Source organism: Sinocyclocheilus grahami, unplaced genomic scaffold (genome assembly GCF_001515645.1).
Source record: "Sinocyclocheilus grahami isolate Dianchi unplaced genomic scaffold, SAMN03320097.WGS_v1.1 scaffold646.1, whole genome shotgun sequence".
Taxonomy (NCBI): Eukaryota; Metazoa; Chordata; class Actinopteri; order Cypriniformes; family Cyprinidae; genus Sinocyclocheilus; species Sinocyclocheilus grahami.
This window is the reverse complement of record NW_015505825.1, coordinates 368,472-384,976: the sequence shown is the minus strand read 5'-3', so window position 1 is coordinate 384,976 and position 16,505 is coordinate 368,472. Positions and strand designations below refer to the sequence as shown.

Below are 16,505 nucleotides of genomic sequence, written 5' to 3'. Positions count from 1 at the left end.
GATATGTGGGGGCGTGTTAGAACGAGCCATTTTAGGAAGGCGTGGAATAGTCTTAACTTTTATAAAGAATATCCCTTTGGGTTTGAGACTTCAGTCTTTGCAACTTTAGGGATCTTATCTATTCACGAACAGCTTGTAACACTCCAAAGAGAAAGGAAAACTTGAAATCGCATCATATGACCCCTTTAAAAAAAAAGTAAAAAAATGCAAGCTGTTTGGAGAGACTGTATGCAAAAACATTAAGGCTAGTAAAATAAATAAATTTTAAAAAAAGTAGAAGAAAAATATGCTACTCACCATCTTTAATATTTACTTTAGTCACTATTACGCAAATATGTGAGGCTTGAAGTCTGAGGGTTTGTAAAAACGACTGTCAATCCCAAACACTGTGAATGTGGCCAGCTGGTAAATGATGACACTCCTTGTCTAATGTTAACAGAGGTGCCGTGTGTCTCTCCTGTCTGTAGGTGTATCTGTCCCTGCTGCGCATGTATCTGTCTCCTCCGGACGTGCACTTCCTCGGGCCCATAAAGATGGAGTTATGTGAGCCACAGGCAAACCTCCAGGCGGCCCTGAAAGTTCTTCAGCTCCACCACAGCAAACTGAACACCACCAAAGTGAGCATCCACCAATTACTAACAATATCATAGGCTATCAAACACCCAGAACACCGTAGCATCCGCATAGGAAATCTCTGAAAAGCACCCAGAACACTCAAGCATCATAACATCTTCTGCATGGGCTAGAACACAGGAAAATATACATTTGATTCTAGAATTGAAGATGTTATCACCAAACCATGATAGTTTCCTTTCCTCAGCTGACTGAGAGTGAGATACTGAAAAACTGCATGTTGTATGCTGTTCATGTTCCTGTTGAATTTAGTTCCTCTTTCCTTTGTGGTGTTGAATTTCCATCTTGTAAGGATGTCAAAAAAGCTGAAGCCATTTGACAATTTCAAATCACTTACAGAATCCATGGCACGCTGTCTTATGCCGTTTCTCTCTGCCTTTCATAAGGCCATAAACCTGCTGCCAGCCAACACACAGATCCGAGAGATCCAGGTCTTTCTGGAGAGTGTGCTGGTGGAGAAGGCTGGGAGGAAGCGCTTTGACCAGGTCCTGAAGAGCCTCCTACAGGCCGAGTTCCTGCGGGTTTGTTTACTTCTGAACAGTTTTCATTTGCTTTTAAAGCTGTATTCCGTGTTTTTAAGGTACTGGTGACTGCATCATTTTGTCAGATTACACAGTTACTTGATGAAAAATGATGAAATAGAAAATGCAATAACTGCTAAGTTGTTAAATGTTGAATAAGAAGCATCACTAATTCTAACTAATTACTCTCCAAAATGGCCCTTATGTTTCGTTTAATTTAATAATGTTTGAATGGGTTTTGTCCGTGTGCAGGTGCAGGAGGAACGTATCTTTCACCAGCAGGTGAAGTGTGTCATCACAGATGAGAAAACCTGCAGAGTGTGCAAGAAGAAGATCGGAAACAGGTGCGCTTCATGCTAATATCTCACATTATTGCAGTATTCTTTTCCGTAAAGCATTCGCCTATACACACCACGCGCATTTTGTTTTTTGAAATGCAAAAGTGCATACTTTTGTGTGTAGCGAAAGACACAAGACTGTTATTTGGTATAACAGAATATGTTGACATGCTTTAATGTTCAAAAAACACATTTTTCAAATACTGTACATTATTGTAGGTCCTCTATGCCCCGCCTCTCTCAAACGCTTCGTTTTCTACAAAGTCCCTCCTTCTGACAAGCGCAGTCTGCTCTGATTGGCAAGCACTCGTCGGAAATGTAACGCCCCTTACCATAATCGCGAGCTTCATCTTTCAAAATAAATGTAAAGACAGAGCCCGAAAGGGGAACAGAGTCGCGTGACAGACACCGTGATAAAGCTGGTCTCTCTCCCTCTCTCTCTGTCTGTCTCTCTCACACACACACACACACGATGCGCAAAACTCCGCATTTGAACAGTCCATAGCAAATACTTAAACTAATAACAAAACAGTAGCTGATTCAGAAGCGCCAGATTGTCATAAACTCCGAATGACCTCCTCTCCTATGTTCACGAAACGGTCGTCCATAAAATGCATTGCTGTTCTGTTGTAAGTGATCTTAAAGATTCCTAAATGCATCTACTTTCGGAAAGCCAAATAAAGTGCTTTTGCTTTCACCTAGAAACACACAGCGTCTCCCTGACATGCTGCTTCAACACTAACTGCGGTTACTGAAACCACGCCTTCTTTTCTTGCGTGAACATTTGGGTGGCATTATGCTAATATTCCCACATAGTGAGGTATTAAGGGTTTTTCCATTGTTTTAGTTTTAGTATAACATTATAATACCATTCATATTTTTACTTTTTTTATAATTTAAAGAAGAAACCAATCCGATGTATATTTGACATTTGAGGCTTAATACTATAGAAAAGCACTAAATGTTTTTCAGTTCGAGTGTTTTGAGCTTGTTTATTTTCATATAAATATACGGCATGCAGTTGCATCAAACAATGGTATAAACATCATTCAATGTAAATTGTGATAATCGTAACTAATAATCGCAATTACAATTTCAAGGGAATAATCGACACTTATGATTTTTGTCAGTCGTGCAGCCCTATCGTTGATTCATGTTATTACGTTAATAAATAATGTCAAATATTGGTGAATTAAATGTTTACAAACATTATAGTCGCATTCATATATGAGTCGCTTTTGAATATAATTTACAGCATGTTTAAGATTATAAAAAAAGCAACTTATATTCTAGAAAATACGGCACCATCGATTAGCAACCTCAGAGCTCACTATTATGCCCTTTTACGAAGTCCTGATTTAGTTTTTGAGGTGTACTAGAATAGGTCTTCATGCTTAATTGTTCCAAAAACGCATTATTTTTCATATATTTTACATTAGTGCAACACTTCTCTTCCCAGTCTGTCTCAAACGCCCTTTGAAATACAAAATGTGCTCTGATTGGTTAGCTGGCCCAGTGTGTTGTGATTGGCGAACTGCTAAGAGCGTGTTCCAGAAATGTCATGTGACGTGGCGACAACACGCTACTAAAGCAGCTCTTCCTCTTCTTCGTCTTCTCTAGCGCAGCTCAACCAGGCCTCGCCCACGGGTGGGCATTATTTAAATGAGACGGCACAATATCCAGATGAAGCACGCTGTAGTCCAGAGCAGTTGTTTGTTGTAGTTCTTGAAAAGTATTTTCTGTTAAAGATGATATCTCCCTTTGGAGTGGACTTTGACATTTGTAACCTTGCAGATTTTTTTTATGCCCAAACAGCAACATTACACACTAACTAAAGTAGAAAAAGTGAAGAAGTATAGTAGGACCCCTTTAAAGGTTTATAAGTTGTTGTTAAAATCCGTTTCCCTGTGGAGAAAATGAATGGAACATTTACTTCAGACCCAGACTGTTACTTTCTATAATCACCAATCACAGAAGAGATAGTGTTACCATAGAAGTAGTAATTAATAGCATAATTGGGTCATGAATTATTTTTTTTGTAATGAGTCTGAAAGACCCATCCAAAAACAAGCCACTGAACAAGTGTGTAGTTTCACTCTATGATTTAGGGGTTTACTGTATGCATATTTATATTTCTGTGTCTTTGTGTCCAGTGCCTTTGCCAGGTATCCTAACGGTGTGGTGGTTCACTACTTCTGCTGTAAAGATCGCAGCTTGTGTCCAGAGGAGTAGTCAAACCTGCAGACCGGAGACGCCGGAAACGCCAAACACGCTGAGCACAGAGAGCTCGGCAAACGTGGAAACGCCAGACTGACGCGCTGCCGAAGGAAACGCCAGTCTCTCTCTCTCTCTCTCTCTCTCTCTCTCTCTCTCTACATCTCTCGCAAAGCCGACACGTCTGTCTGAAGAAATTAATCAACTTCCAAAGTAAAAAACAAAAAAAAACATGGACAGTGAGACTAAATTCAGATTTATAGTGTTTCACTTTGAAAGCTTCACCTAAATGCACAGCACAGACCCTGACGTCTCTCTGTCCCCTGAGAAGCGCTTATTCTGTCACATCCCACCTTTTCTTCATCGCGGACAGTGCACCTTTTCATCCAACATGACGCTTTGTCCGATGCCTTTAGTGGAGAGTAAAGGCATGTGTTTGTGTGCACCTTCAGGTGCTCAGGACTGTTACTCTGAGCTGCTCTGCTTCACTCCGTTAGCTTGAGATGAAATCAGACTCCAGATAAAAACCTTAATGTGGCCCCTCTACAGAAAGGCCAGCACTGGCACACACACTGCAGGAGAAACAGCTGGATCATTTACACTCAGATACTGGAGACAGGGGTGCCAGCCAGCCAGTTCATTGTCATTTTGACAGTGTTCTTACTGTAATTTAATTACAAGTTATATACTGTAATGACGGAATATAGACAAATACTGTTGTTGTTTTTTTAACAATACGGTCATTTTCCTAATGCTTTTACCAGTGTAATACTGTAATTTTACCACAAAATTGCAATCTGGTAAATTACATATATATTAAAAATACAGTATTTTTCTGTATTCTGAAATAATTCAGTTACGGTAACTGGCTGACAACTTCTGGCTTGCCAGTATTTTACTGTAAATTTGACAGTGTTTTTCTGCTATGGGCTGTCAGATGGAAGGATGAATGCCTTTCTAGTTTCTAAGATAACTTGTTTACGGCTAGAAGTCTGGGTGTGTTTTTTTATTTTTTAACCAATGCATTGTTGGGTTGTATGAGGTTTTGGAGAGCGGAGCGGTGACTCTACAATCACTGTAGCATGCCACTTTTTCTCTTCTGTTTACTTGAGTGGCTTTATTTATTATTAACACGCTGTCTTTACTGTCAGGAATCTTTCACCTATGTGTGCAGTCGTGTCGGCACCAAACGGGCACCAGTATTTTTCTGGCTTTCTAATGCATCTGTCCAATTAACACTGTTGTCAGATGCTCGTGCTTTCAGTTAACTGTAAACCGTGAGCTGAACTGCTGCTCAAACAAAGGCACGGTCACTTACATTGAACCTTTGTAAGAGGCCTGAAATGTGTTGCTGGAAATGGATGTGATTGTATAGATTGTACATTAAATCTGAGGTGGAAGACAAATCTAATAAACACGCATCTCTTATGTGCAGTGTGATTTGTTTGAACTGTATAGGATGAACCTGAGTAACAGATGCCAGAATATCATGAAGACTTGAAGGTGGGCCTGCAAGCAAACACAGAATCGTGAGAAATTACTCCGACAGATACTATCAAGACACTCGTAGCCAAACCACTTTTTTCTTTGATTGTTATTTTAGCAACATTACAGATCCTATTACAGTTTTTAATTAATATTTAATATTTTCTGTTTTCATTTTAAAATTAAAGTTTTAGTATTTTGTCATTTTTATATATTTGATATTATTTATTATATCATTTGTAATATTTACAATCTTTTTTTTTTTAAAGGTAATTTGGTAGTTTTAGTGGTTTTAGTATGCCAACTTAATGAAATTTTTTATTTAATTTTTTCAGTTTTCCTTTTAATTTTATGATTTTTGTCAGGTTTTTTTATTATTTGTTATGTCTATGCAGTTTTCATTCATTTTTATTTCAGTTTTAGTTTGTTAGTACATCAGAAATAGACTAAATAAAAAGGAAAATTCAGTTGTAGCTGTAGTTTACATAGTTGGGAGTAACTAGTTACATGTAATGGAGTTACGTAATTTAATTACAAAATAAATAAAACTAATCTTACAGTTACTGAGAAAAAATATGAAAATGTTGAGGATTACATCTCAATATTTTCACACACAGAGATCGGATTGATTTCTTTCCCAAAAAATATGAGACGCCAATGTTTCAGGAGTTTAGGACACATGCATATTCAATAATTTGTGTTTTTTTTTTTTAACCCTGCCAGCATTAAATGTTTGAAAATTAATAATGGGAAATTTAGAAAAGTAATCCAAAAGTAACCAAATGTAATCAGTTAAATTACTTTAATAAAGTAATTGAAAGTTACACTACTTATTACATTTCAAATAGGGTAACTTGTAATCTGTAATCTATTACATTCCCAAAGTAACTTTCCCAACACTGTTAATTTAGTATAATAACCCTGATTCTGAGAACCATAGCGATTCTGGAGCAGTAAGTGTATGTTGTGTAATTGGCAATGACCAGGTCTCACGCTAAGCTCAAAAGCCAAGGACAAGCTAACAAATCAACGGCAGCTTGTGCAGCCAAACCAGCACATGCTACAAAACACAGATACTCTGAGTCTCTGCTCCTTCCAAGATCCTGCTAAAGCCTCATCATTCTGCTACACTGAGGAGGAGCCAGCCACCTCACACCAGACCTCCTGATCAAACCTTGGCAGATCGTTGCTAAATCTCGCTTATTTGAAACACTGAATGTGACCTTTTGATTGCACCAACAAATCCTCTCTCAGTGTTTATTGTGTTTGGAGGCTGCTGCTTGTGAGAATGTTATCGTTCCAGTGCTGCTGTCAAAAAAGTCCAGCAGATATAATACTGGGATACTAGGAGCTGACTCTACCCTAGTGAAAAATAAATATGCTAAAATGTATTTGAAATGCATTTATTTCATGCTAAATACTACTATACATTTATTTGTGGACTTACCCTGTATTGTACTTTTGGTATACTAAACGGGTATACTTAAGTCTGCTAAATTGTAAACTAATTTTCGTCCTTAATGTACTTTAATTGTGCAGAAGTGGTGCTGAAGTCCAACTAAAGATATACTTAAAGGGATAGTTCACCCAAAAATGATGTTTTGATGTTTATCTGCTTACCCCCAGGGCATCCGAGATGTAGGTGACTTTGTTTCTTCAGTAGAACACAAACGATTTTTAACTCGAACCGTTGCAGTCTGTCAGTCATATAATGGAGGTGAATGGGAATCACGGCTTTGAGAGTCAAACAAACATACACAAACAAAACCAAATTAAACCCTGCAGCTCGTGACGATACATTTATGTGTAAAGACACGAAACAATCAGTCTGTGCAAGAAACTGAACAGTATTTATATCGTTTTTTACCTCTGATTCACCGCAATGTCCGAACTGTCCTGAGCACGTTCTCAACAACCGACGTGTGACGCATCTTCTTCTTGCTTTACGGCGGATCGCACACTTATAAGTGCGTAACCGCCACCTATCTCTCAAATGGACCATTGACGCTCCTAATTGAGATTGTAGATAGAGTGTCAATGGTCCATTTTGAGTGCTCAGGACAGTTCGGACATTGCGTGAATCAGAGGTAAAAAACGATATAAATTTTCAGTTTCTTGCACAGACCGATCGTTTCTTGTCTTTACACATCGATGTATCATCACGAGCCGCAGGGTTTTGTGTATGTTTTTTTGACTCTCAAAGCTGTGATTCCCATCCACTTTCAGTTTCTTGCACAGACCGATCGTTTCTTGTCTTTACACATCGATGTATCATCACGAGCCGCAGGGTTTTGTGTATGTTTTTTTGACTCTCAAATCTGTGATTCCCATCCACTGACATTATATGACTGACAGACTGCAACGGTTTGAGTTAAAAATCTCCGTTTGTGTTCTACTGAAGAAACAAAGTCACCTACATCTTGGATGCCCTGGGGGTAAGCAGATAAACATCACATTTTCATCTCTGGGTGAACTATCCCTTTAAGTATATTTGTGTGTGCTAAAGTGGAACTATTGCAAGTATACTTCAGGTACACTCTAAATATCTTGTGTTTAAAGATCGCTATTATTCAAAGATCATACAGTCCTCATCAATAGTGACATCAAAACACATTTTAGGCTTAATATTAAGAAATGTGCATTGTACACAAGTAGTACTCCAAATAAAGAATTATCATTTTTATATCCGTAAGTCTCGAGCGATATGTCAGTAAATATGTTAATAGATTTGAACTATATTTGGTAAGAAATAAATGTATTTTAAATACAGGTATATCACTTTTTTACTAGGGTAGTTAGAAACTGTAAGACACTGTAGAGACACAGTCAAGGGCGACTTGAAAAAAAAAGATTGTAATTTTGACAGTAAAACACTGTTAAAGGCGTTACATTAAAAACCTGTTAACTGGTTAATGGTTAATTTCACATTTATATGATGAAGAATTGTAAGCAATAGGACATTTCAGGAAATTTTACAGTGCATACTGTTAAATCTACAGTTTTGGAAGTGAAAAGGTAATTTACTTTTATAAGTTACAGTGTATATTATGAAAAGCACTATACAAATAAATGTGAATTGAATTGAACTGAACAGTGAAAACCTGTAATTTGACATTCCCAGAATTCCCTGTGTGTTACCTCACATTTTATGGTCTTTCACTGAAATAACTGTAAAGAAAGAAAAAAAAGTAAACAGACGAGAAAGTAGAAGGAAAAATAAGGAATAACTATTGGTAAAAAATATTATGTTTTCAAAGGAAAATTTCACTTGCATAATTGTATTAAATTTGTTTTTGAATTGAAAGACATAATAAAGTATAAAAAAAATAACTATCAGTTATGTACATTTGAGTTTTATATTACATCTTGTGGTGTAATATAAAGTAATATGTATTGCATTATTTTGTTGTGCGTATGACACCGACCACCCTCCATATATTAGTATTTACTTCAGCTTGTGGAAAAGTTATTTGTGATGAACTTTGATTCATCATGGGACTTTCTCTTTATGTTTTATGGTGATTGTCTGTATAATATAAAGGTAAATAACACATTTTAGTAACTTGGTATATTAGCATTATTTCAGTTTTTACTGTAAATTTAATTTCAATCTGTAAAACTAGGTGGTTGCTTGGCTTGACAGAAGAACAGAACAGCCAGCAGAAGAGAAAGCGAGAAAGAAAAGGAGATCTTTGTGCGCTGAAACAAGGCTTTTGGCAGCAGGCTTGTGAATGGCAGCTGTGGCTCTGAGAGGGATTAGGAGCTTCATCTGCTGCATTCTGGAGACTCCAGGATCAGGTGGCTCTTGTTTGTGCCTTCAGCTTCTCGAGGAGTGGGAGAAGAGCGGAGGAAATCACATTTCAAGAGGCACAGATCTGATCTAAAGAGCTGAGCTCCAGCGGACCCAAAACATCACCACAAAATCTGCTCTCAGATAATCAATAGCTTGTATTGAAAAAACTGCTTGTAAAAGTGTAATCTAGCAGATACTAACATTTTAAACGGATAGTTCCTGTTCTGGATGTTGATTGGGTAATACAGCATTAGTTGTGCTATTGGAGCTCATGGAGCTGGTGTAGAAAAATCCACAAATGGAGCTCATGATCTTTAATTCGAAAAAGCATTGAATCATTTTTCCATTCATTTAATTGATTGTTTTTCCACGTTTCTTGTCATTTTTTACTTTAGTACTGTATATCCCTCTTTAAAAGGTTTCCATGATTTAAATGCCTGGCTATTTTCTCTCCGATGTCAGTATATTAGATGAGACCATTTTAGTATACATTGTTTTTACTTGTGCCTTATTTCTAACGCAATGCATAACAGCATAAATTCAGCATGAGCTCTGCATTCAGTCTGGAGAACAAAACACTAATGAGCTGCTGGAGGAGAGAACTTTGAGAAAGCATGTTCTTTAGAATAGAATTGAATTGGAAATCTTTATTGTCACACGATGAAAGTACTGGATGTTGTTGTAAGTATTTACAACAAAGGCTTTTTGCAGTTTTGGTTCAGATTATTACAGTCATATTGATACAAATGCCACGAAATCTTAAAAGACTTTCATATTTGCATTTGTTTTTTACATTTAAATTAATACTTTTATTTAGTAAGGACACATTGAATTGATCAAAAGTGACAGAAAAGACATTTATAATGTTACAAGAGATTTCTATTTTTAAAAAATGCTGTTCTTTTTAATTTTCAATTCATCAAAAATATGAAGCAGCACAACTGTTTTCTACACTGGTAATAATCAGAAATGTTTCTTGAGCTGCAGATATTAGAATGACCATGTGACACTGAAGACTGGAGTAATTATGCTGACAATTCAGCTTAAATTACATAAAAAAATTGTACAATTTTAAATTGTAATAACATTTCATAATATTATATTAATATTTTTACTGTATTTTTCGCCACGTAAATGCAGCCTTGGTGAAAACATTTCATTGAAGCATTTAACAAAACTGCTGATCTGTTATGCATTATTGTTTGCTGATGTCATTAATATGCATTTTTATTAACTGATATAATGATAATATACCAACCCACTGAAGTACTAATATCTGTTTTGTACCTTTGTAATACACTGATAACCACCAATGGTGATGAAAATGTCACATGAGGAAACAAAACTCATCACAAACAGCTTTTATACAAGCTGAGGAGGGAAATACTTTTATATAGAAGCTGACAGTGTCATTCAATGAAAAACTAAACACCATGTAACACACATGATACTGAAATAATGCAATACACATTCATTCAACAACATTAGATGTGAGATAAAACCCTAATCTGCATATCTGAGAAGAAAAACAACTATGAAGAAACAGTTATTTCAATGAAAAAACATAAAATGTCAAATGTATGCAGGGAATTCTGGGAATGCCAATTTACGGTTTTCACTGTAACTAAATTATACAATGTGTTCTTTTTCACTTCCAAAAAACGTGATTTTAACAGTACTTTACTGTAAAATTACATTAAATGTAATCACAGTTATGCGCCACATATAGTAGCTACAGAAACTTACTGTTAACCAATTAACAGGTTTTTACTGTAGCATCTTTACAGTATTTTACTGTTAAAATCATATTCATAATCGATAAACAAGAGATAGAGATTTACAATTTCTATTTCAAATAAATGCTGCTCTTTTGACTTTTCAATTCATCAAGGAATCCTGAAAAAACAATGTAGCTTCCACAAAAAATGTGAAGCGGCACAACTGTTTTCTACACTGGTAATAATCATAAATGTTTCTTGAGCTGCAGATATTAGAATAACCATGCGACACTGAAGACTGGAGTAATTATGCTATAGACATAATCATATATAAAGCATATTTACATATCGCAAAAACACTTCAGTTTGTTTTTAATACTGTAGTGTCATGCGCTGATGATCTGTGGAGTGCGGTGATGCGAGGAGAGGAGGGCTCTAGGACCTGAGTGAAACCCGCCACAGAGAGAGAGAGAGAGAGTTCACTGCGCACGGCTTCATCATCATCATCATCACCGACAGCGCATTACACACGGAGCTCAGAGCCGCTCATGATGCGCAGGATTCGGGCCAACGCCATCCTCATCCTCACCGTGGCCTGGATCCTCGGCACCTTCTATTACCTGTGGCAGGACAGCAAACCTTCCTCCTCCTCCTCCTCCTCCTCCTCGGGCTCCCAGCTGAAGAACCACGGGAGGCTGGAGGAGCGCACTCTTCCTCTGATCGTGAGTGATGATGATGATGATCACTGCTGTAATGCATGCGTTTATCTATGTTCTGATATATGAAGCGTGTGTGTGTGTGTGTGTGTGTGTGTGTGTGTATCAGCGTGATGTCAGGTGCATGTAAGAGGCTTTTCCTTAATCCAGATGCAGGTGTGTGTGTGTGTGTGCGTGTGTGTGTGTGTGTGTGAGATCCATGTTTCCTTTGTTAGGATTTAACCTACTATAAACCCTTGTCCCTTATCAGTAACTAATCCAATAGAAATCTAATTATCATTTGTTCACATTGGGATTTCAATTCAAATTTGGAACTAGTTCTAACAGATTGTAATGAGGTTTTTTTTATTATAGATGCCAGCATTCCAAAAACTAGATATTTTAGATCACATAATTAAACATAAAATGTTCAAACTTCACCCTGTATAGCCTGACACATGAAATAATACTAGTCAGAAAAATCTAGTTTTGAAATGAACCTTTAGATAAAAAATATATATACGGTAAAAGAGTTTGCATATGTTTCTTGTTGAGTATCATATTTGACACATCAGGCTCATCTACGTAGTATGATAGAGTGAGAATATGGAGGGGGGAAAAAACAGTTCAGTTTTATACAAACTAAGCAAAAATATGTAATTTGGTGCGCATGTTAATATATTTAGAGTAAGATGAAATTCTGATAGCCAGCCTGTAATGTAAAATTTATAACAGTATAGCAGATACTGACATAAAATTATATAAATATCATAAATATGTTGATTGTGTGCAACAGGTTTTTGATCATGTTGATCATTTAGAAGCCTTAGAAATTTGATACAGTAGGCTTTATGGGCTAATTAATTCATATAAAATACTACCCAACCTGACTGATGATATACAACCGGTGTTGATATTGTTGAAAGATCTGCTTCTAATATACCGCTTGGAATGATTGTGAGTCATCTGTGCTTGTTTTGCTCCTCACAGTTTGACTCCACATTCATCAGGTAGAGTGCAAACGCTCCTCAGACGTCTGCTGGCTTGTAAAAAGAAGGTGTAATATGCAAAGTATTATGATTTCTATCCAAATGACTCTATACATGCAGAAAAGTCACAGAATCAGTGCGTGCATGTGTCAAACCTCAGGAGAGGCGTCCCCTGAACTGTGTCCTGAGCTCCAAGGCAACAGAGCATCACTCTGTATAAAGCACCAAAAACACATCGGCGCTGGAGCCTTGGAGCAGAAGAACTATACGTCTGTCTTAGCACATGGATTTTTTTACCACTGGTTTCATAATAATTACAGCTCATTCTGGAAGCCCTGATTTCCCCCCGATATACAGTCTGGAGAAGCTGACGCTCTTGCTGAAAAATAGAGCCGTTCTGCAGATTTGTGTTGACAGATTTCATCGAAAATTGCGTAGTGTATGATGGCTAGTTTTTCTTCTGTGACTATTTAGAAAATCGATGCCCAGTGTTTCAAAATCTGTTCATGTATTCCAGCCTTTAGGTAAAATGGACTGTTCAATGGCCAATTCCACAAACACTGATCTCTATATCATCACCTTTAATGAGTTGGAGGGCTAATATAATGCCGATACATATTTCTATGTATTATATATTCTATTTATTTATATTGGCTAATGCAGTTTAATTACAGCAACTGTGATGTACAGATATGTGCTGAAATGTAATGGAAAATATTTTCATACAAAATTTACAAAAAACATATTAAATAATTCAATATTTGACAAAAAAAATAAATAATTAGCCACAATTTTGTGATGATAATAATAACAATAATAATAATGGTGTCATTATTAGTAAATAAAAATATAAAAATGACTGAACAAACAAAAATATTACTATATTTCACTGAGTATTTAAGAAAAATAATATAGTAGTAGTAGTAGTGACAATAATTTTATTTTACAGTACAACATTGCAGTTGCAATACTAATTTGTATGGCTCTTTTAATTTCTTAATTATCAAATATTAAACCGTCAAACTTTTATTTTGTCCGAGGAAGCCCTTTTTTATTAATAAAATATTTAAAAATACGCTGAAAAAAATGATTGACTGAATTTACTAAATGTTTTAAGGTATGTGGTTGCAATCAATTTATTTTAGCTACATTTAAATAAACCAATTTAGTTGAATAACTTTTTTTTTTTTAAGTATTTAAATGCAATATTTTGCAACCACTTACCTTACCGTTTTTCTCAATTGCTAACACACTATAACGGATTCGTTTGGCACAATTTTCCAAACCATTCATACAGTTCCTGAAACAAAGACACGTTTCTCAAAACTTTGAACCCATTTCACCTGTTTTCATACACGCTCAGTGTTTTCAGCTCAACTCTACACAAGAACGGCATCATTTTGCACAGGTTTAACCATGTTCTCATTTAGAAAACACAAACACACAATATAGCTACCTCAAGAATCACAATATAAACTCAAACAGCCCACATTTAGCCATGTGTGAACGTTACTGTAAGTAGCAAAACTGATGACACACAGGTCAGAATCTCAGGATGATATAAAAAGGAGCACAGGTGATTATGTGATTTTGAAAATGAATCCTAATAGTGGGAGACAAAGAGGAAGAGGAGGGGAAAAGAAAACTGAAGGGGACGGGGGTCAAAGGACATTTATTCCTGATGAAATACACAGACAGTGCTGTAGTTGATCGTGTTCTTGTGCATGAGGACAGCTGGATAGAATCCTGATTGCATCTCTTGTAAGAATCGTTTTTTAAGCTGAAAGAAGTGGAGACTCAAGCTGTGAGCTGGAGATACAGCGTGAAGCACTCATGCGCTGAGAGAGAGCGACCTCACTTTCCATTTCTGAAGAAAGCGGAAACAGAGGTGAAAATCCCTCTGACAAAGACACGTTTCTCAAAACTTTGAACACATTTCACCTGTTTTCATACACGCTCAGTGTTTTCAGCTCAACTCTACACAAGAACGGCATCATTTTGCACAGGTTTAACCATGTTCTCATTTAGAAAACACAAACACACAATATAGCTACCTCAAGAATCACAATATAAACTCAAACAGCCCACATTTAGCCATGTGTGAACGTTACTGTAAGTAGCAAAACTGATGACACACAGGTCAGAATCTCAGGATGATATAAAAAGGAGCACAGGTGATTATGTGATTTTGAAAATGAATCCTAATAGTGGGAGACAAAGAGGAAGAGGAGGGGAAAAGAAAACTGAAGGGGACGGGGGTCAAAGGACATTTATTCCTGATGAAATACACAGACAGTGCTGTAGTTGATCGTGTTCTTGTGCATGAGGACAGCTGGATAGAATCCTGATTGCATCTCTTGTAAGAATCGTTTTTTAAGCTGAAAGAAGTGGAGACTCAAGCTGTGAGCTGGAGATACAGCGTGAAGCACTCATGCGCTGAGAGAGAGCGACCTCACTTTCCATTTCTGAAGAAAGCGGAAACAGAGGTGAAAATCCCTCTGCACTCCATAAACACTCTCAGAAAGAGCAGCAGGCGCTTCTGAATGCACTCAGCAGTCCTTTATCCAAAGCTCTGTTCATAAACCTGCTGTGACTTTACTTCAGAAGTGCATTCACCACGAACAGGCTCTGTCCTACACAATCATCCTGCCAGTATATCACATATATTAGTATCTTACACCTACACAGTTACTGTAAGAACGCATCAGTATTCATCGCCATTTGATAGATGGACTTTCTGCATGAGTTTTGTGAGGTCTACACTTGCTTTTGCATCATTTGTCTCGGTAGAAGCTCATCTGTTATGCCTGTAATGTTGCTTCCACTTCAGCATTAATTAATAATTATTGTATTTTTAATATAAATTTTTTATAAATATGTAATATTTATTTTTTTACATTATTATCAAAATTACAATATGGCTTAGAGTGACTACCAAATCAAAAAGACTGCAATTTATTTAAATAATAATTTGATTTAAATAGTAATAATAATAATAATTATTATTATTATTATTGTTATTATTATTAATAATAATAATACTAATTACTATTATTATTACTATTATTTAAATAAATTGTAGCCTTTTTGCAGCATAATAATAAAAATTATATTAATAATAATTATTATTATTATTGTTATTATTAATAATTATTGTATTTTTTTATATATTTTTTATAAATACTTAATATATATTTTTAAATATTATTATCAAAATTGCAATATGGCTTAGAGTGACTACCAAATCAAAAAGACTGCAATTTATTTAAATAATAATTTGATTTAAATAATAATAATAATTATTATTATTATTATTATTACTATTAATAATAATAATAGTACTATTATTATTACTATTATTTAAATGGTAGCATTTTTGCAGCATAATAATAATAATATATATATTTTTTCATTTTTATTAGTTCTTTTAATATATTTTTTATAATTTTCTTTTATTACAGTTTTAGTTTTTTAACATCAAGTAAAACTAAAATGAGAAATGTGGCATTGGTAACTAGCTGAAATAAAATAAATGACACATTTTTATATAATTTATTTTATTTCAGTTCAATTATTTTGAGAATTTTTATAAGTATCTGGTTTTCGTTTTTGTTACAGGAAGCTTGATTTTGTAGAAATAATTTAATATGCTCGCTAATTTGCTTTATCGTATAATAACACCAAACACACTCTCTCAATCAAGCCTTCAGTCGAGTCGGGTTTGTGTTGTGTGTGTGTGTCCAAGCTGTTGGCTGTTTACATGCATCAAATGGACAAGTACAACAAAATCAAACCAGGCCATTAGCAGAACGCCACTAATAGTGTATCATCAGTTTGTGTATAGGAGCAACATGCAAAGGATGCTGAGAAATTGCTCACTCACTTTTGCATAAAAGGCACATCTAATAAATCCACTGCGGTGCTTTGTGCATCTGTAACCCTTCCTAAACAGATCCAAACAGAACACAAGAGAGAAGCTTGCGCTGATATTTCAGTATTTGTTCCCCTCATAAAAGAATATTAGGCGAGGCAATGACCATGTTTACAAGCTCCCTCTCTTGCTCCTCAGACAAAAGCCTTAGCCTGCCTCCACCAGGTGGTCGTCTCTGTGTCCTACAA

At 35.9% G+C, this 16,505-nt stretch overlaps 2 protein-coding genes across 3 annotated transcripts in view; both read left to right on the top strand.

Moving 5' to 3' along the window:
- Positions 1-4,431, top strand: part of LOC107558491 (vam6/Vps39-like protein) — a 22,514-nt gene extending 18,083 nt beyond the window's left edge. The window contains exons 22-25 of the mRNA XM_016242151.1: positions 468-617; positions 1,020-1,154; positions 1,407-1,498; positions 3,646-4,431. Coding sequence (XP_016097637.1) covers positions 468-617; positions 1,020-1,154; positions 1,407-1,498; positions 3,646-3,724 — 456 coding nt within the window. The 3' untranslated portion in view covers positions 3,725-4,431. The remainder of the gene's footprint in view (positions 1-467; positions 618-1,019; positions 1,155-1,406; positions 1,499-3,645) is intronic.
- Positions 4,432-11,130: 6,699 nt separating this feature from the next.
- Positions 11,131-16,505, top strand: part of LOC107558490 (polypeptide N-acetylgalactosaminyltransferase 16-like) — a 12,806-nt gene continuing 7,431 nt past the window's right edge. For both annotated transcript variants that reach the window (XM_016242150.1, XM_016242149.1), the window contains exon 1: positions 11,131-11,424. In XM_016242150.1, coding sequence (XP_016097636.1) covers positions 11,251-11,424 — 174 coding nt within the window. In that variant the 5' untranslated portion in view covers positions 11,131-11,250. The remainder of the gene's footprint in view (positions 11,425-16,505) is intronic.